Below are 20,099 nucleotides of genomic sequence, written 5' to 3' on the forward strand. Positions count from 1 at the left end.
AGTTAAAAATAAAATAGCCCCCATCCTCCATATATTAGTTTACAGTCTAGTCTGGGGACATAACTTGTACATAGGTATATACAAAATTGATACGAGATTATTTGGGGGGAAGTCGCTGAAAACTGGAGGGATCAGGAAAGACTTTGTATGAAAGAATGTCAGACTGGAAGCCAGCCAGCAACAAATGGCCAAAATCATTCCAGACTTCAGCCTCAACCAGGTTAAAATGATATTGGGAAGTGTTTAACAAAATAAGTGAAAATACAACATAATGTTCATCTGTGGTTTTCTAAGTCCCTACGTGACCCACAGGGATCCCTTTCTATTTGAGTTGGACAACACTGATGTGGAAGATGGATCTTAAGCTGTTTCTGACAGGAAAATTAGGGATTCTAGGTGAGAGGGGTGAGGAAAGAGGACTTTCTAGGCATGAGAGACACAAGACAGGAGACCAAGCACCATGTATGAGACACGATAAGAAGACCACTCTTGCTAGGCCATACAGAGATAATGAGACTGGAGAGATAAATTGGGCCAGATTTGGCAGCTGATGAGAATATATGCCTGATGTCTTTCAAGCTTCTTCAGAAAAGGGCAAAGCTGAATGATCTTATTTTCAGATAGTGTCGTTTTTTTGAGGTAAGATTTGTCCTGTTGCCTTAAATAAAAAACAAAAACCATAAACCATAAAAAACTTAAGATCCTCAGCTTACTCCAGACAAGCCCAACATGACACATGAGATGTCTCAATGTTTCAGAACTAGGTTCAGACTGGGGAAAGTTTTGCAGGACTTGGTTTTCTTCTTCAGTCCACACCTCCTCTGCTCATCTAATTTTCCTTTACTTGGCTCTTCAGACTCACACCACATACCTCACCTAAACCTTGTTTCAAGCTTTCAATGTGTTGGCAAAACAAGGGATTTAATGGCTCTATTATCCTCCGAGCAAGGCAGATTAAAAACCCAGCATATTGGATTCACTTTTGGGCACCACATTTTAAAAAGATAATGGCCACATTGAAGCATTCCAGAAGTGTGTTACCATGGACAGAAGGACTGGAGATCATAGTATACAAGGATTATTTGAAGGATCTTGGAATGGTCAGCCTGGAAATGAGAAGATAGTGGTGGACATGACAGCTATCTTCAAAGATTTAAAGAACTGTCATGTAGAATATGATTGAGACTTAAGATCCTAGGATATTAGAATATAGAGCTGAAGGGGAACTTTGAAATAATTTACAGCCAACTCCCAGAGAATAGAAAGGAAAGGAAAGACTTATATGAACTGATGCTGAGTGAAGTGAGCAGAGCCAGGAGAACACTATACACAGTAACAGCCACAGTGAGCGAGGACTTTTTCTGATAGACTTAGCCCTTCACAGCAATGCAAGGACCTAAAACATTCCCAATGGACTCTTAAGGCAAAATGCCATCCACATCCGGAGAAAGAACTATGGAATTGGAACACAGAATGAAGCAGAATATTTTCTCCTGGGTTATGTTTTGTTTTGTTTTGGTTTTTGTCATAGTTTCTCCCATTCATTTCAATGCTTTCTTGCAAAATGACTAATGTGAAAATGTGTTTAATAAGAATGTATGTGTAGAACACATATAAGATTGCAAGTCATCTTGGGGAGGGAGAAAAGAGGAAGTGGGAGAAAATTTAAGACTTAGGGAAGTGAATGTAGAAAACTGAAAAGAAATAAATTAATAATAACAATAGTAATAATGAAGGAAAAATAAAAAGAAAAATAGTAGTAATTTTAAAAAAGACTAGAGAGGAAATGCTAAAACAATAATCAAAAAATGAACGAAAATTCAATGTATTTCATAGCAAAAACAACTGACCTAGAAAACAGATCAAGAAGAAAACTTTAAGAATCATTGGACTATCTAAGTTCCATGACCTGAAAAAAGAGCCTAGACAACATATTTCAAGAAATTTTATAAGGGAAGTACCAAAGTCTTTTAGAACCAAAGAGCAGAAATAAAAAGAATCCACCCACCACCTCCTGAAAGGAATCCCAAAAATTAAAACCCCAGGAAAGTTATAGCCAAAATCCAGAGCTTCCACAGAAAAGAAAAGATAGTACAAGCAATTCAAGTACTGAGGAGATAGAGTCAGGATCACACAAGATTTAATAGCCATCACCATAAAGGAACAGAGAACTTGGAATATAATATTAGAGATATGAACTTGGAATGCAGATTGAGATTTTTTTTTTGGACATTACCAATGCAGGAATTCATTTTGCTGAACTACACATTTGTAATAGGAGTTTTATTTTTTCTTTCTATCTCAGTTGAGGGAGGGGGGGAAAGGGAAGGAAAATTTTAATTAAAAAAAATTCAGTGAGATAGTTATATGAAAAGGGCGATGAATATGTGATCAGAAGACTTGAGTCTGAATTCCCACTCTGCTACCTACTAACTGAGTGACACTGAGCAAGTCTCTCAAGCAATCAGGTCTTTAGTTTCCTTACTTGTAAAATGGGGATAATATTAACCCAAGCCCCAAAACCAGGCCAAGCCAGAAAAAGTATAAATAAATCTAAAACAATGGGCTTTATTGAATGGAACGCTAGAGCTTTTAGTGGTCATTCAATAAAAGCATGCAATGATTTGGGTTAAAAGTTGTACTCAAGTAATTTTATAAAAAGAAAAGGAAGTCAAGTATATCTCAATGTTAGTTATTATTAAGGAAATGAGGAAACCAAGACTCGGAGAGGTCAAAGGATGCACCAAAGACCACAGAGCAAACTGGTCTCAGAACCAGGACCCAGGTCTGATCTCTTAATTTAGTGTGAATAAGGAAAACTTGGAAAAGTCTCACTGAAAGGCTGCCCAGGTCTGGCCTACATTAAATTGACATTAACCATGAACCCCAAAGGAAGGGGGTAAAGACTCCAGAATGAACTTTGGAAGCTGGTATGGCTCACTCTGACTCTGTTTACAAGGAAAGGTTCCAGAGTGGGCACTGAGGGTGTGCCTCAACTCTGGGCCTTAGCCTGAGGAAGAAGCTGGGCAATCTGTGATCCAGGACAGCTCCTTGGAGCTGTCTCTGGAACCGTGAGCCTTTGCTATTCTTAAGACCAGACCCTGATTTCTGGATTTCAAAGGCATGTGGTGTCATCCTCAACTGTGGGGCAATGTGTTGGGCAAGGGCTTAATTTCCAAAAAGTTGCAGGCATGTGGCCTAATTGAATGTACTAATCAAGTCGGATGGGACCAACTCTTCCTTCTCTATCCTCATTCCACAACCTGAGATCAAAAGGGACTTGTATCAGAGGCAGGGACAGAGGCAGAGGCAGACAGACAGACAGAAAGAGAGACAGGGAGACAAACAGACAGAAAGAGAACATGAGAAACTCTCAGACTACACTAATTAGCAGTAATCCCACAGGTGGCTCCACCTGCAAGCTCTGTACTGAAACCTGGAAGGTGCCCTTCTGCCCCGAAATCCTCTGATAAGATGGGGCCTGAAATTTCAGCATTAGATCCTCATTCCTTTAGCATAAGGTTATTTCTCCTGTTAACACACTTCCCCATAAGGGGCTGCCCACCAAACCATGATCAACCATCAACGTCTCAATGTAATTATGTTTCTCAGGTCCTTTCCTGAAAGCAGAGCTTGATTGGGAGAAAAAACAGAAGATGACTGTGGAGATGAGGAGGTAGAGGGAGAAAGGGGTAGAAAAGGAGAGGAGTCCTGCCCTTTACTTGGGGGAAAAGTCTTAGAGAAGGTAGGTTGAAATGACAAACTTTGCCAAATTCTTCTTTTAGCTGAAGCTAATGCAAGTGGGAACTGGGTGGCCCATTTCTGGTGCTTTACATAAATTATCTCATTGGATATTATTATCCCCATTTTACAGATGAGGAAACTGAGACCGAGATGGTGAGTGCCTTACCAGGGGACCCGCAGCTAACATCTGTGGACAGAACTGGAACTCGGGTCTCCCTGGTTCCAAGTGTGGTATTCTATCCATTTTGCCACCTAGTTGCCTGATGTGAGCCTTTCCTTTGCCATTTCCATGGCTGGGGTGGGGTTCCAGACTGAAATCTGTAGGCCTTAACAGGTGCCTGTTGATAAGAAGGGTTTGCCTAAAGGAGTCTTGAAGCACTACAACACTGTTGTGTTAGAGATTTAGCTTTGGCTGTGCCCTTTCAAATGTTCCCACACACCTGGGTGGCATCCTATAGAAGCTGGATAGCCTGGTTTGGATAACTGGCTCCAGGCACTCCTTTGTGCAGAGGAGCCTGGTCTCCAAGAGCCTGGTATACTCTATCCTTACAATAGCTTTAGTGGCCACAGCAAGGGGCCAGACTTCACTCAGCCTGTGCTGGAAACAGAGGTCAGGGCCCCAGTCCTAATCCCTGTCCCAAAAGATGAATCCACAAGAGCTTACCTAAGGATTACAGCTGGGGAGTGGTGAAGGGAGGAGAATCTCTGTCAGGGACCCAATGATCTGTTTTCCTAGAAGACTTAACATGGTCTTCAGACACAGAGGACTCTGAGGAAGAGGAAATTAAAGCAATGCTAAATTAAAAATATCTCAGAACATAAGGTGATTGGGTATCATGGTTTGGTGTCAAGAGTACCTGGGATGGAATCCATGTTTTCCCTTTTGCAAGAAAGTCGCCTGACCTCTCTGGGCCTCAGTTTCCTCATCTGTACAATTAGAGGTTTAAGCTAGAGAATCTTTCCAGCCTTAAATACTATGACCCTATGATGATTTCACAAAGGGCTCAGTGGCCCAGGATACATTAAAGGCAGCACAGCACAGAGAGGTACTAGGGCTCCAACCACTCTTTGGGAGTGATCCTAGCTGGTGCTTCCTGCTGCAGATAGGCACCGGCCTGATTACGCTCCATGGTTCTAACTGAGCTCATGGACTGTATCTTTGTCCTCATCCCTAGCACCAAACATAACTAGAAAGGAGATTCTTGGTTAACTAAAATTTACACCAGATTGTCCCTGAGGTCCCTTCCAATCCAGCTTCTCTGAAATCTCAGCTCACACCTTAGCAAAGTAAGGACATGGGCAAAGTCTCTCTTGAATGGCCCAGCCTCCCCTAAGTCCACTTCTCTTCCCCCTCATCCCTGATTTCTCCTTCTTTTTTTTCCTCCCCACCCTGCATCATTGCCTTGAGTTTTTGTTCCTATCCAATTACTCCAATTGAATTCCAGTTAGGAAACAAAATTCACTTACTGAGGCCTCAGTAGCTGATCACTTCATCTGGCACTCTTTTCAGGGAGATGAACATTAACAAGGGACAAAGCCTTAAGCCAGGGATCTTTAAAGTTGAGGGGTCTGGGAATAGATTTCAGGGAGCCTGTGAATTTGGATAGAAAAAAAATTCTTTATTTTCACTACCTGTTAATTGAAATTAAAATTTTCAATTATTTAAAAATATGATTCTGGAAAGGTTCCAAAGATTTCACCCAACTGTCAAAGGGGTCCATGACACAAGAGAAGTCAAGAACTCCTGCTGTAAGCTAAAAGCGTGAAGGTACAATGTTGGTATGTCAGGTACCAGTTTACAGTGACAGGAGATTGAGCCGTGGGCAAGAGGTAACTTTCCTCATCTCTCAGTGTCAGCTTTGTCAGGAATCACTGGCAGTGGGAGAAGCAGAATAGCCTAACGTAGCAGGACTTGGAGTCAGGAAGACTGGGTTCTGTCACTACTGTGTGAGCCTGGAAAAGTCAGAGGCTTAGCTTCCTCATCTACAAAATGGGTATAACGTCATCTCCAGTACCTATCTCACAGGGTTGTGACAAGGCTCAAATGAAATCACATATGCAAATTACTTCACAAAATTTAGAGTTCTATATCAACAGAATTCATCACCATTAACATAATTAGCAATATTATTACCGCAGCCACCTGCAGAAGTAAGACTGTTGGTCAGCCTCTCCCCTGACATCCTTTATCCTCCAGATGTGGAGAATAAGTGGATGGAGAAAGAAATGGCCACATCTGCCTGGATTGGGACATTAAGTTGAGTCATAGATATGTGCAATTCTTTAAGGAACCCACTCGGGAAATAAAGACATAGGCAAACACGTTGCCCCAGAATTTAGGCTGAGGTTATGTGCCCCAGGGGGCAGGAAATCAGCTCCACTCCCTGACATGAGGAAGATCCATAGGGTTAGAGTCAATCCTTAGGGATTCCACCTATTGATGGAGCCCAGTTCAGTCCAGGGCTCATAGCTAAAGATCAGAAACAATTTCTAGAATCAGAGATTAAAGGTCTAGAAGGGAACCTAGAACTCCCCTGGTCCAGCCTCCTCATTTACAGAGTTGGAAACAGCCTCAATGAGGTTAATGATCTGCCTGATTCGCAAAGACAGAACCCAGAAACAACTTCAGCCTTGGTCTTCTCCCTTCAAATCCACTGATATTTCTACTATTACACCTTGGCCACCAAAATCAAGGGACTGGCAATTCTTCCATGTTTTCATTTACTTTTTCCTTTGCTGATATGGGGTGGTGTGTGTGTGTGTGTGTGTGTGTGTGTGTGTGTGTTCGTCCTTCGTTGCCAAAGAAGACCAAAGAGAAACGATGACATGACTTGCATTTGACTTTGTTTTGAGTGAGGGAGGGCTGTGCAGGTCACCAGCCTCACTTCTCCTCCAGAGCCATCTGAATCCAGTGACCAGATATTCATCAGGATGACTGGAGATGACTCAGGATGAGGCAATTGGGGTTAAGTGACTTGCCCAAGGTCACACAGCTAGTGAGTGTCAAGTGTCTGAGATGAGATTTGAACTCAGGTCCTCCTGACTTCTGCACTGGTGCTCTATCCACTGCACCACCTAGCTGCCCCTGATATGGGGTATTGTTAAGGGAGGCATATCATGAGGCAGAGACCTGAGTCTTAGCCCTGTGACCAGCTTACTGTATGACAACGGACAAGTCACTTAACCCACCTTGCCTATAATCTATTAGTCCTCCTAGTAAAATGTTAATAATGATTATTATAACAGATTGCAATTAATGCATAATAGTATATTATATATAATTATAATTAATAATATATCATAATATAATGTTATAGTATAAATAATATAATTAATGATTATTATAATAATTGTAATTCATATTTCTTAGAACAAGGATCAGAAAACTATATCCTGTGAGCCATATATAGCCAGTGTCCTATTTTGATATGGCCCTTGGGCTAAGAACAGTGTTTATAAACAAAGTTCTATTGTATTTGGAAATGTAAAACCCATTCTTAGGTTGAAGGCCATACAAAAACAGGCTGCAAGTATAGTTTGCTAACTTTGGCCATAAGAAGTTTATGGTCACAAAGTGCTTTCCATCTATCCTTTTATCTTCCCTCCAGCAGGGATTAGCTGATGGGCAGCTGAAAGTAAGACCTGGACACAGGAGAGGCAGTTGGCTTGAGGGAGCTCCCAGTGGGAGGGAGGGAAGACAGAGAGGCTAGTTGGGGAGGTAGTTGGGAAAATGGGAGTGTGCTCGTGACTAAGAGAGGTTTCGTTTACTTCAGAGTTTCCCCTGGTCTTGTCAATCAGAATCTTCTTAGGCACCATGTTGGTGCCTGATGTAAATGGTCAGCTCCAGGGGTAAGGCTGAGACACAGCAATGAACATCCAGCTTCAATGAAGAAACCTTTCTGAAACATCCTTCTCTGTCTAATGAACTCTACAGGCTCTCAGCATCTCCATTCCCCATTCTTCCTTTGGAATTAGGTCAACGGGAAATCTTTTTATAATCAGAGGCAGCCCCAATAATGGTTAGGCAACTGTAAGATGATTTTTAAAAAGTTTTAGAATCAGAATGAATGAGAAAGCATTTATTAAATGCTAACTCTATGCCAGGAGTTGTGCTAAACATGGAGAATACAAATTGAAGGGAGAGACCGTCTCTGCCCTCCAGGAGCTTCTGTTCTAATGGGAGAGATGACACACAGAGGAGCGCTGGCCATGGAATGATGAAGCTTCAGAAGAGGCTGGTGGGACTTTTCCAGAAGTAATGGTTGTATGGATTGGATTGCTGTTTTGGGAGCAAAAGGTGTGAAGAAGGGAGAGAAGAGGAAGCATGGTGGAGGGGAGCTGTCATGGTGGCTGACACGGCTGGCACTAGCTAGGTGTAGTGAGCTCTCACCAGTCAGCACAGTCCCAGGGAAGGAACTGGCAGTGTAATGGGGAGTGTGAATGGCAGAGAGCAGGAGTGTTATGGCAGTGTAGACATGAGTTCAGGACCAATCTGTGACACTCCTTAGCTATGTACAAGTTAATTGATTTCCCTGAATCTTAGTTTCTTCCTCTGTAAATAATAATAATAATAATAATATTTTCAACAACCAACAATTATTAGCTTCAGACGCTTAACAGCTAAGTGAGATCTGGAGTCAAAAGACCTGATTCCAAATTCTGTTTCTGCTGCTATGAGCTATATGAACTTGGGCAATCAATCGATCAATCAAAAAGTTTTTATTGAGCCAGATGGAGAAGCTCGATGGCAGAGTGGATAGAGCATTGGTCCTGGATTCAGAAAGACTCCCCTTTGTGAGTTCAAATCCACCCTCAGACACCTGCTAGCTATGTAACCCCGAGGAAGTCACTTAACATAAGTCATTTGCTTCAGTTTCCTCAGCTGTAAAATGAACTGGAAAAGAAAAGAGGATCTTTGCCAAGTAAAATGTCAGATGGGGTCATGAAGGATAGGTCATGACTGAACAACAAAAATGTGTCAGACGTAGGGATGTTAAGATAAGATATTAAGATACAAAATGAAAACAGTCTCTACCATCAAGGAGCTTATATTCTAGCTGGAGAGATAACATGTGCATCTAAAACTGTATTCAGAAAAAATTCAAAAGGAATACAAGGGCACTAACAGTCAGAGGGATCAGGAACGGTTTGATGTAAAAGGTGGTTTGTGAACTGAGACTTGAAGGCAGTAAAGGATGGACAGAAACAGAAGATGGAACATTGTGGTTGAGTGAGGGAAGGGAAGTGATATATAATGAGGAGGGAAAAATGTAGAATGAGGTCAGGTTGTAAAGAACTTTAAAAGCTGAAACAAAGGAGTTTGTATTGTATCCTAGAGACGGTAGAGATCCAGTAGGACTTATTGGCTAAGGAGGTGACTTGGTCAGACCTGCACTTAAGGAAAATCACTTTGGCAGCTGTTTGAAGAACAGGTTGGAGTGGGGAAAGACTTGAGGCCCAGAAAACTTTACTCCTTACACTCAGCAAAGTGGCAATGATGACCAAAGATCAGAATAGTCAAATTTGAAGATGGGCACATTAATGCATTGTTAGTGGAACTGTGATTAGAATGATGTGACAAGGGGGACTTAAATGTCTATATCCTTTGACACAGAGATGATCCCATGGCTAGATAAGTGCTCCAAGGAGGAGACTGATAAAAAGAAATGTCTCATATATGCCAAAAATTTTTGCAGCAGAACTTTTTGTAGGAGCAAAGAATTAGGGGAGGAAGACAGTTGATCATCACTTGAGGGAATGACTAAACCAATTATGATACACAGATATAATGAAATATGCTACATATGAGGAATACAGCAGAGAAACATGGGAAGAATTATGTGAGCTGATGTAGAATGAAGCAAGTTAAACCAAGAAAACAACACATGCGATGACTACAACAATAATAAAAGAATTGAAACCAGATGCGATAAAATTATGACCAAGCCTGTCCCCAAAGAAGAAATATGTTAAAACCATCTCTTTGCTCTTTTTTCCAGACTTGGGAGTTTAAAGGTGTGGAACATTGCATGAAACATCAGAATTTTGATACCTTGCTTACTTCTGATGAGCTCCTCACACACACACTTCTAAATTATTATAAGTAGTGACCCTCTGGGGGAGATTCAAAGGGAATCATAGGGTACATAGAAATAAAAGATACCAATCCAATGTATCTCCAATAATATCAATAATAACATTGCTGAGGCTGTGAACCTAGGAGACAGGAAGTGTGCAGGTGCCTTCAACAGAAACAGGGAGGTTTGGAAGAGGGATGGATTTGGAGAAAAGATGATTTTATTTAACCACGTGAAGAAGTCACTTAACCACTCTGTCAATTTCCTCTTGTGTAGAATGAGAAGATTAGACTTGCTGATTTCTGATGTCTCTTCCATCTAAATCTGTGAGCCCATCTTAGGATCCTAAATCACTTAAACTCTCTGAGATACAATTTCCTCATATGAAAAATGGAGATAATGATACCAGATGTGTGAGGATTAAATCAGATAAAATTTTATATAAATTTCTACTAACCTCCCAGAATTATTGTAAGGAAAGTACCGTGTAACTCTTAGAGTCCTATTAAAATGTGAATGAGTTTTCTCAAGTCATCAATTAGCAAGCTTTTAGGGAATGACTACTCTGAAGTCATCTCTTAGACCAGTGGTTTCCATTTAGGATCTTGCAAAGGTAGTCTAGAGGTTTGTGCTCAAAATTCTTTAATGGTAAATAACTGCACTGTTATGTTACAAATATATTTTCCCTCTTTGACAAGTATGTGCATATTTGAAACACTATAGGTCTGTTTCTTCAGCATTTCAAAACCTACATGCTCGCAATAATTTCAGTGTTCTTGCAACAGTTACAGCAAACTCTGACCACTCCTAATTAAGTGAAATGTGTTATCAAATTGTTTCCAAACTGTGATACATGTAACTTTACTTCAGGTACATTTTTTATTTAACACAGGAGGCAAGGAAAGAGGGGAAAGTTAGGAAAAGGGAACAAAGGATCTAGTAGAAAGCAGATTCCCAATGGATGATTAGTGTTTGATGATTTGTGGTTTTTATACCACACTAGAGTAGCGCCTCCATTCTCCTTTGTGGTTCTCCTGTAATTATACGTCATCAGCTGGGCAATACGTTATCAAGATGTTATGAATGTTTTCATTCTTGTAACGTCAGGCTACCTAAAAACCATGCTCACTGAACATTACATTACTGTTGTTCAGTTGTGTCTGATTTTTCATGACCCCATTTGGGGTTTCGTAGGCAAAGATACTGGAGCGATTTTTCATTTCCTTCTCCAGCTTCTTTTACAGATGAAGAAACTGAGGCAAAAAGGGTTAAGTGACTTGCCCAGGATCACACAGCTAGTAAGTGTCTGAGGCCAGATTTGAATCCAGGAACAAGAGTCTTTCTAACTGCAAGACCAGCACCACCTAGCCGCCTGACGTGCATTATAAGTTATCTTAAAATCATCATGGACCATCACAAATGTTCCATAAAAGCAAACCTTACGTTGCCTCTCATTAAAGTATTAGGACTATTTTCCATTTAGACTTATCCTGCCCTTGTGTTACTATTCTCCTATCTAGCATGTTTTCAAATAAACTGGTTGCCAACACTGGTCATTCAATGAGTAGAAAAACATTCTTTGAGAGTAGCCAGTGTGGCTGTGGTAGAAGAGAAGAAATTCACTTCTGGAGAGATTATTTTTTTTTTACAAAGGTTAGCTTATTCATAAACATTGTTTAAAAAAACTAAAGCAATCTATGCAATTTAACTTTAGGTACACTTTTAATTTAACACAGTGATTGAATTAGCCAGTAGGGAAGGGAAGAGGGGGAAAGGGAGGAAAGGGAACAAGCTTTTGCATAGCATCTTCTGTGTGCTGGGCACTGTGCTGAACATTTTTACAAATGTGATTTCCTTTGATCTTCACAACAACCCAATGAGGTAGGTACTATTATTATCCCCATTTTACAGTTGAGGAAACTGAGACAAACAAGGGTTCAGTGAGCAAATGGTCAGGATCACATAGCTAGGAAGTATTTGAACTCAAGTTTTCCTGATTCCAGTCCCAACACCCTATCCACTGTGCCACCAGGTTCCTAGTAAAACTTTCAGTTAAACAACAAAATTTTAATTAAACAATAAAATATAAATATTTTATAGCATAAAAACTGTTCATTTTCATTATTTAATTAGGTAACTATATCTTCCAGAGTTCAAGTACATTGGCAACATCAATATTTATCTTCAGGAAAGGGTCCTAACGTCTGTCGGTTTTTAACAAAGTTGCTTAGGGAAAAACACATTTGCAATAATTGTATTGATACAGCATGGACACACCACAGCACACACGTACGACTTTGGGCATCACAACCATGCCACAACAATTTAAAGGCACATCATGTGATACTGTCAAAAGAGTTCATTTTTTTCAAAACAAAGGCCTTACTCTTGATTACTTACTATTTTATGCAGAAAGATGGGCATCAAGCATGCTTCCTTTAGTGGCTTTCCTGCGGCAACTATTACTATTAAGAGAAGAGTTCACTGTCTTCTTCCCTGACCTTTTCACCTAAGTGAATGTGCAAATGATATGATGTGGCTGCTAAGATTATTATGTTTAGCAGACATCTTTTCAAAAATTAAGACTCAACACATCATTACCAGGTACAAATGAAAACATATTGGCTGTTCAAGACAAAGCATAAAGTATGGTTAAGAAACTAAAATTTGGCACTGCAAAACTGAGAATAGTCCTGGAACGTTCCAAAATTTATTGGAGATTTTTCATAATTTCTTATTAGAAAATGAACTATATTTGCATCCAACTGTGAAGAAAGATGTAAATGATCATCTCAAAACCTTAGAACTGACTTTCAATGAATATTTTCTTGAAATTTCCAATAAACTAAATTGTATTCGTAAAACTACTTCATATGCCTTTTATATCTCTGGTTGATGAATTGACAAAGGATGAAAAGAGAAAACATAATTGACATATCGAAGGATTGTGGACATTCAAAAATGACAGACTTAACTTTTCTTACTTAAAAATGAAAAATGAATGTCCATCAAGAGAGTTTGTAAAATTCCCCTACCATTATCTACCATATATTTTGGGGTCCTGACTTGTGAGAGTGATTTTGTGCAGCTCTACCTCACTCAAATCCAATTCATCTGTAAGTCAAGACATCCCCCTCTTCATGTCACTGGTCTTCCTTAAAAAATGAAGGATGAACAATTGATAAGAGTAAGCATTTTCATTTTATTCTTGCTGGCAATCAAAATACAGACATCAAATTTAAAATTGTATTTGTCTGGGATAGAGCACACAGTGCAAACCGCCTCTGTTTAAATGAACCAGCCCAACATCAAAAGTAAATGTATATATCATTGCTACATTCTGTTAAATATCCTCCAACCTGTAATTCATTTCATTAAAACTGCTACTTATGTTTGACAAATGCTGCATGATAAAGAAATTCAGTATGAAATCTTGCAAAAAACAGGAAGCATTTGAGATTTTGCTGGATTACTGTAAAATCTTACAGAATGATCCCTCTCAGATATTCAAAATTATTGTATAATTAGAGTTTTATAACTTTATGTTTAAAATTGTCATAAACATCAAAGAACAAAACTTCACATTTTATAAGTATACTTGTATAATATAAATTTTAATTTGGAGCTTTAAGGGGCAAAAGTTATTATTGCAATTATTAGAAGCACTTAATGGATAAATCTAAAAGAACATTATTAGTATACTAAATTACCCTGAAGGTTCACAACACATTGTTGTTGCTTTTGGAAGGTGTTCGAAGAACAAAAAATATTGGGTACCATGCTGTAGAGTATTATCTCTATTTGACCAGGAAAGGTGCCCAGAGAATGGGAGTGAATGTCAGATAGTCAGTGGCAGAACCAGGAAAACAACCCACAGGCGTTTCCTGACTTCAAGCTCCATGCTTTTGGTCCATATGATATGACCCTTGCCCCCCAATTATGTGGAGAGAGAAAAGTCAGTTTGTTGAACATCTTGGTGAGAAGAAGAGAAGCCAGAGATCTTAAAAATGACCTTCAAGGTGACATCCCACCGAGTACATTCACACGTACAAGTTGGATCCCCAGTGATCCTCCTGATTCTAGGATAACCTGTAGATTCTAAAACTATGGCAGACTTCATTGCTTGGGGACTCTCTGAAACATAGCATTATCTCCTCAGATTTCAAGTCTTTGCTCAGCTTCCAGCCAGAGAGGATAAATAAACTTTTCTGCCCCTTTCTCAACCTCTCTGCAGCCCCTGGGACTCCATGAAGGTGAGAGGGCTTGAGCCACTGAGATTTTCGCAAAACGTACCTCCTTCCTCTTGGCCAAGAGATTAGGCAATGTGTTATGGAGAAAGAAGTCACAGATTAAAACATCTAGCCTGCCCCCCTCTACTCTTCAGGGGCTTTAAAAGAACATCTTGGAGGGAGGGATAGATGTGGATCCCCAGCCAAGGCAAGAAAAGATGGGGACCCTGGGGAGAAGCCTTCTGCTGCTATGTGTGGCCATGACCATTGCAACACTTTCTGCTCATCGAACAAAGAGACTGAGCAACCAAGAGGCTTTATCCCTGTTACTAGCTACCTACAACAGAGAGTCCAACGATAATTTCATCTATGGGCTCCTTCAAGCCAAACCTTTCCCTCACCAGGTGAGTCCCCTCCCCATTTGTCTCCCTCTTCCCAAGCACAGAACTTTAGGTTATAGACTCCAAGCAAAGGTGCATGTTTTCATGAGGGGAGGATTAAGGTCCATCCCTAGGGTTTAACTTCATTACTAAGCCATGACTGAGCATCCTCTGGGTGTCTTTGAGGGAGGTTCACTTAGGAGTAGTTACGGTCATTGGAACAGCTGCAAGTCACACACACACACACACACACACACACACACACACACACACACACACACACACACACACACACGGCTGAGAACCTTAGGCAGATTAAGGTAGTTCTGGACTTCCCTAGAAAAGCCTCCTGAGAGAGGCAAATCCTAAGCTATGGTGGTTGTTGCTTGTTTGTTGATAGCTTTGGTTTTATATTAGACTAATTCCCCAAAATATTTCCCTCATCCCTCTCCACTCACTGACCCTTGCCTTAACAGTTAAGCAAAACCAATTGCTGGCAGCCCTGTCTGCTGCTGTATGCAGAACTCTGTGTCCATACCTCTGCAGCGAAAGGAGAGAAATGCATTTCCTCATGCCCTTTCCAAGGCCAGGATTGGCCATCACTGTTGTACTGTATCATGCTTCACTTTGTGACTATTTTCAATTCAAAATTATTATCATTGTGTATACTGTTCTCCTGGACCTGCTCATTTTATTCATCAAACAATTATCCTTATGTTTCCCTGAATTTCTTGGAGTTGTGCTTTGAAGGAGAGGAGAAACATGATTTCATTTAAGGTCACAGGACTGGGGAATAGGGTGAGGAATCTACTTTTCAAAGGGAATGGCGGGTGGCAAGGTGCGGAGTATGTGCAAAAGAGAGAGCAAGGATTACTGTGCAAGGTAAAGAGCTCATTCTAGCTTGGGAAAGCAAGATAGTCTAATTAATGCTGGGGAAATGGAGTATTCCTGGACTACCACTGCCCACAGGAATAGGTCCTCCCCAGAGGCAGAGCAAATGGCTGCTCATATGGGATATCAAAATTCCCTGCCCCCCAAATGTTCCCCACCAACTTCCTGCAATTTCCATTTGAATCATTCTTCTTAGTGGAGATGGGGTCCCCAGAGGGCTCCTACTGAAACACACCTATGTCACATATTACCTCAATTGTACCTGTTGCCCCATTGGAGAGAAGGAATGGAAGGGTTTTCATCTTTTCTAGCAGGGGACTGTTAGAGGATGAATGGCTTTGATGGAGGAGGGGAGAAGCCTGAACAGTGGGTGCAACGACACACAAAAATTAAGTGGAAAAACTGGATTTGAAACCCAGCTCTTCTTACTCTAAAATCTCTTGCATCACACTACCTCTCAATAGGAGAATACTGGGTCCTGGAAGCTGGGGGAGGGCAAAAAAAAAAGGGCAAAAATCTGCATCCTAGGGGCGTCTTCAAAGACAGACTTTGTCTATGTCACATTGCCCAGGACAATCCTCACTCCTCTCACCCCTGCCCTTCATGCTTCCTTCACTTGTTTCCTTCCCAGGGTGACAGACAGATCCTGAGTTTCACCATCCAGGAAACCAAGTGCCTGAAGTCAGAGAATCAGAACCCTGACCAGTGTGAATTCAAAGAAGGTGGGGTAAGTACTCCTTACTCAGCCTGGGATACCCCACCATATTACCCCCAGCCCACAAATAAAAACAATGTCAACACTCAAGGATTCAGGAGCAACTTTTTACCCAGCCTTGCAAATAGGCTGCTAACCTCAAGCCCAAAGATCTGTCTAGGCTTGAGCAGATAACAAGGTACTTTACTAATCCTTCTGCTTTGGGAAGGGAAGAGAATGCTGTCAGGCAGTCAGGCTGCTAACAATATGCTGCCCATGACAGGATCTGATACACACTGTCTTTTCACATCCTGTTTTCTAAAGTGAGTTGATTTTGAAGGCAATTTACCAAGGGAAACCTCCGCCTTGCCTTCCATCTCAGGGTTCTTGCTCTTATAACCTCAACAGAAACTCATGAAAATGTAATCTGACTGATGAGAATGCCAGGACTCAGGGCCAGAGGGCAGTTTACTATCAAGACCATGGTTATTGTCCATCATATGGTTAGAAACCAAGCAGGCTATTACTATAGTAGCAATAATTCACAATCATTTAGCAATTTCTTCCCAACAAGCCTATGAGGAAGGTGGCGCAAACATGATTGTCTCCATTAAAAAATTCTTTCCATTTTACAGATGAGGAAACTAAGGGCCACAGAGGAGAAATAACTTACCCAAAGTCACATAACTTATAAATATCACAGATAGGGTGTGAACTCTGCAGGGTCTTCTGACTCCAAGACTACATTTCCTACACTGCCCTCTTGTGCCCAACTACAGCACAAGCGTGACATTTGGTTTTTGGCTCAGCTTGTTGTGCAGGGAGAGATCAGTCACATGAGTTAAGATCTGATCAAGAGGATGAGAAAAACAGAATATAACTCCTAAATAGAATAACTCAGAATATAATGTAAAATGATAACTACGTATAATAAATAAAATAACTCAGGACATAATGGCTAAATAAATTATTACGGGGTACTCTGCTTCAATCACTCAATCAATCAACATTTGTTAGGCGCCTACTAAGTATAATGAGATGCTAATACTGTACTATCTATGTTCCAGGGTTGTGATGCTTTAAGCTTTACACAGTGCTATAAAATATTACATCACCGTATCCTTACAGAAACCCTGGAAGGTAGATGCTCTCATTATTCCCATTTTTCAGATGAAGAGACCTGAGGCTAAATGGCTAAGTGACTTGCCCAGGATCACACAGCTCATTAGTGTCTGAGGCACTTCTGATAAGTCTTCCTGGGTTTCACATCTGAGAAAATCTTACAACCCAAGCAGTGATTTGGCCTAAGGATATTCCCAAGCAGGCCAGGCAGCACAAGTCAAGAGCATCTGACTCCTGAGGGAACAGAGCCACTGATGCCTCAAGTATCACCTTTTTGTGCTCTGTCTTTATAGCTGGTGAGAGACTGCTCAGGAGAGATTTCCTCTGAGCGACATTCCCCGGTGGTTCTAATCTCTTGTGACACTGTGGTTGCACAGGTGAGTTTTTACAACCACATGCTTTGGGATAGAAAGGAAAAGTGTGGTCCTGACCTCTACCCTTTCACCTTCAGTCACCAAAGAGTCTTAGGGAAGAGTGTGCAGCTCTAACTTCCTAGGATATGTTACCACTACTCCCTACCAAGTCCTACCAAGCACCAAAGAGATCAAGCTCCTTGCCCTTGGCCTCAGGGGTCTAGAAATAGAAGCAATGGGTCAAAGATTCCAGGAATCAGCTTCCAACGCTGAGATTCTCTCTAATGAATTTTCACTACAGAAAAAAAAAAAAGCAGGGGTGCAGGATGGGGGAGAATCATCTGACCTTGGTGAGCACAAGAGAAGAGATTCTGTAAGTTGATGGGACCTTTGGAAATTCTATCTCATAAGTGTCCACCTGTTCTGCCTGAGCTTAAGGCCAGGCCTTCCCACTCAAGGCAAGGCTAGGACAAAAAAAGACAGGCAAGTTAACCAAAAGACCCAGCCCCTAACTTATTCTCTTATTCTTCTGCCAGTTCCCATCCATTGTCATATGATCAAGTCCCTTTCTGGGGAGGAAAGAAAGCTATATGTTGGACCTTCTTGGCATATAACAGTCAGTGAAATTCATTGTTCACTTGAAGGTACTCAAGGTTTCTCCTCATCCTTAGGTGATCAGAGGGCTTCTTCCTGACAACTGGAAACTCCTCCCCTCTTCTTGACTGTCCTAGGTTGGTTCTGCCTCAGGTGGTCCCTAAGGTCCTTCCTGGCTATGGGCTACCACGCTGAGACTTTGCCTGAAGGACTTGGAGTACATACCCCAATCTACTCTTTCAGGGTCATTTTCACTACTTCCTAGGACCCCTCTCCCTTGACAGCAAGTCCCACAGTCTCACTCCTTCCCCTAACCCTATCATTCATTCAACAAGCATTTCAAAGCATATTACAACCCTACTCTCAGAAAAGAGTCTGTGGGCAGCCTTCATCAGTCTCCAAGCTGCTCATTTGGGGCTTTTGGCTTCCTCTCCTGGTCATTGGCCTTGCTAACCTGAGCTCCTGCTGGAGGGTGAAGAATGTGTCCCTGAAAGGATCCCAAGACCTCTCAGAGCAGAGGAATTTTTAAGGGGGGATTCTTTGGGGGAAAGCCTTCCTGAAATTATACCTCCTTGGTCTAGGTAGCTTACTTGTTCTGCCCATGAGTAAGGAGAGCCCTGGACATTCGGGATAGTAGGCCTAGCTCCAGTCATACACTGATACTCCTCAGGAATTCCAGCAAGGTCTCCAAGACATCCTAATAGTCCTGCATACTTGCCTACCTGGGAGGTCTCCCACCCTCATGAAGACACAGCCACTGACTGTGTACTTCTTTCTTCCACAGGAGGCTCAAGCCCAGGAAGTGTCAGATGCTGATCCATTACCGGTCCATCTCCGCGGCGGTCGCGGTGGTCGAGGTGGTGGCCGTGGTCCCCGTGGCCCCCGCGGCCCTCGAGGTCCTCCCAATGGAAGACGAAGGAGGGGGCGACGTGAGCTAGAGAGGGAACCAATAGATATCTTTCCAGTCAGACAAAGTCTTCCTTTAGAAGAGCCTACTAGGCGCTTCCCCTTCCCCGGTGGTCCGCCCGTCAGACCCTTCCCTCGTCCTGGCCCCTTCCCTCGTCCTGGACCCTTCTTCCCTCGTCCTAGACCCTTCCCCCGTCCACGTCCTCAGCCCTTCCCCCCCTTCCGCCGTCCTCAGCCTGGCCCCAATCAGCCTGGCCCCAATCAGCCTGGCCCCAATCTGCCTGGTCCCAATCTTCCAGGCCCCAATCTGCCTGGTCCCAATCTGCCTGGTCCCAATCTTCCAGGCCCCAATCAGCCTGGCCCCAATCTGCCTGGCCCCAATCAGCCTGGTCCCAATCTGCCTGGTCCCAATCTTCCAGGCCCCAATCAGCCTAGCCCCGATCAGCCTGACTTGGACATACCTTGACTCCCCTTGACCACAACCTGGCCCTGATTTTCCTGGGCTTGACTTTTAACCTAGGTTCCTCTTTGGCTAAGCTCCCCATTTAGATTTTGTCTCCTGCCTAGAGTTCCTTCCTTAGCCCACACCCATCAAACTCACTTCTTCAAAGAATTCTAAGATTTGAACCCACAGATCCCATGTATAAGTAGGGACCAAATGCAATGAGACGTCCAAGAATCCAAAGAAGAGACTAGACTGTGGACTGACAAAGGGCAGGGACTGTCAAACCTTTAATGCAGTGTCCCAAGCAGACAGCCATCAAATAAAGGCTTGGGGAGAGCAGTGATCCTTCCAATGCTCTCTAACCTTCTGATCTTCTTGTCTCCTGTCTCCTCCTGTGTCCAATCTATCCTAACTACACACACAAAACAATTTTCCTAAAGTGGAAGGAGGGAAGGAGAGAGGGAAGAAATAAGCGTAGCACTTACTATATGTCAGGCACTTTACAAAAGTTAGCTGATTTCATCCTTCAACAATCCTGGGAGGTAAGTGCCGTTATTATCCCCATTTTACAGCTCGGGAAACTGAAGCAAACAGAGGTTAAGTGACTTGTCTAGGGTGGCACATCTAGTTACATCTCTGAAGCTGGATTTAAACACTTGCTTCC

The 20,099-nt window shown here is 42.0% G+C and overlaps 1 protein-coding gene across 1 annotated transcript; it reads left to right on the plus strand.

The window, feature by feature from the left end:
• The first annotated feature begins 14,222 nt into the window (after positions 1–14,222).
• Positions 14,223–19,805, plus strand: LOC140533665 (uncharacterized). Its single transcript, XM_072653690.1, has 4 exons — positions 14,223–14,454; positions 15,953–16,048; positions 17,431–17,514; positions 18,869–19,805. Exons 1-4 carry the CDS (start codon positions 14,269–14,271, stop codon positions 19,454–19,456), a joined length of 954 nt encoding a protein of 317 aa, XP_072509791.1. The 5' UTR covers positions 14,223–14,268; the 3' UTR covers positions 19,457–19,805.
• The last annotated feature ends 294 nt before the right edge of the window (positions 19,806–20,099 follow it).

Source organism: Notamacropus eugenii, chromosome 1, assembly GCF_028372415.1.
Source record: "Notamacropus eugenii isolate mMacEug1 chromosome 1, mMacEug1.pri_v2, whole genome shotgun sequence".
NCBI lineage: Eukaryota > Metazoa > Chordata > Mammalia > Diprotodontia > Macropodidae > Notamacropus > Notamacropus eugenii.

Excerpts from the sequence above, each read along its gene's own strand:
- LOC140533665 (XM_072653690.1), top strand. The coding sequence starts at position 14,269 with ATGGGGACCCTGGGGAGAAGCCTTCTGCTGCTATGTGTGGCCATGACC. Across the intron at positions 14,455-15,952 it reads CCAAACCTTTCCCTCACCAG|GGTGACAGACAGATCCTGAG; the intron begins GTGAGTCCCCTC and ends TTTCCTTCCCAG. Across the intron at positions 17,515-18,868 it reads GTGACACTGTGGTTGCACAG|GAGGCTCAAGCCCAGGAAGT; the intron begins GTGAGTTTTTAC and ends TTTCTTCCACAG.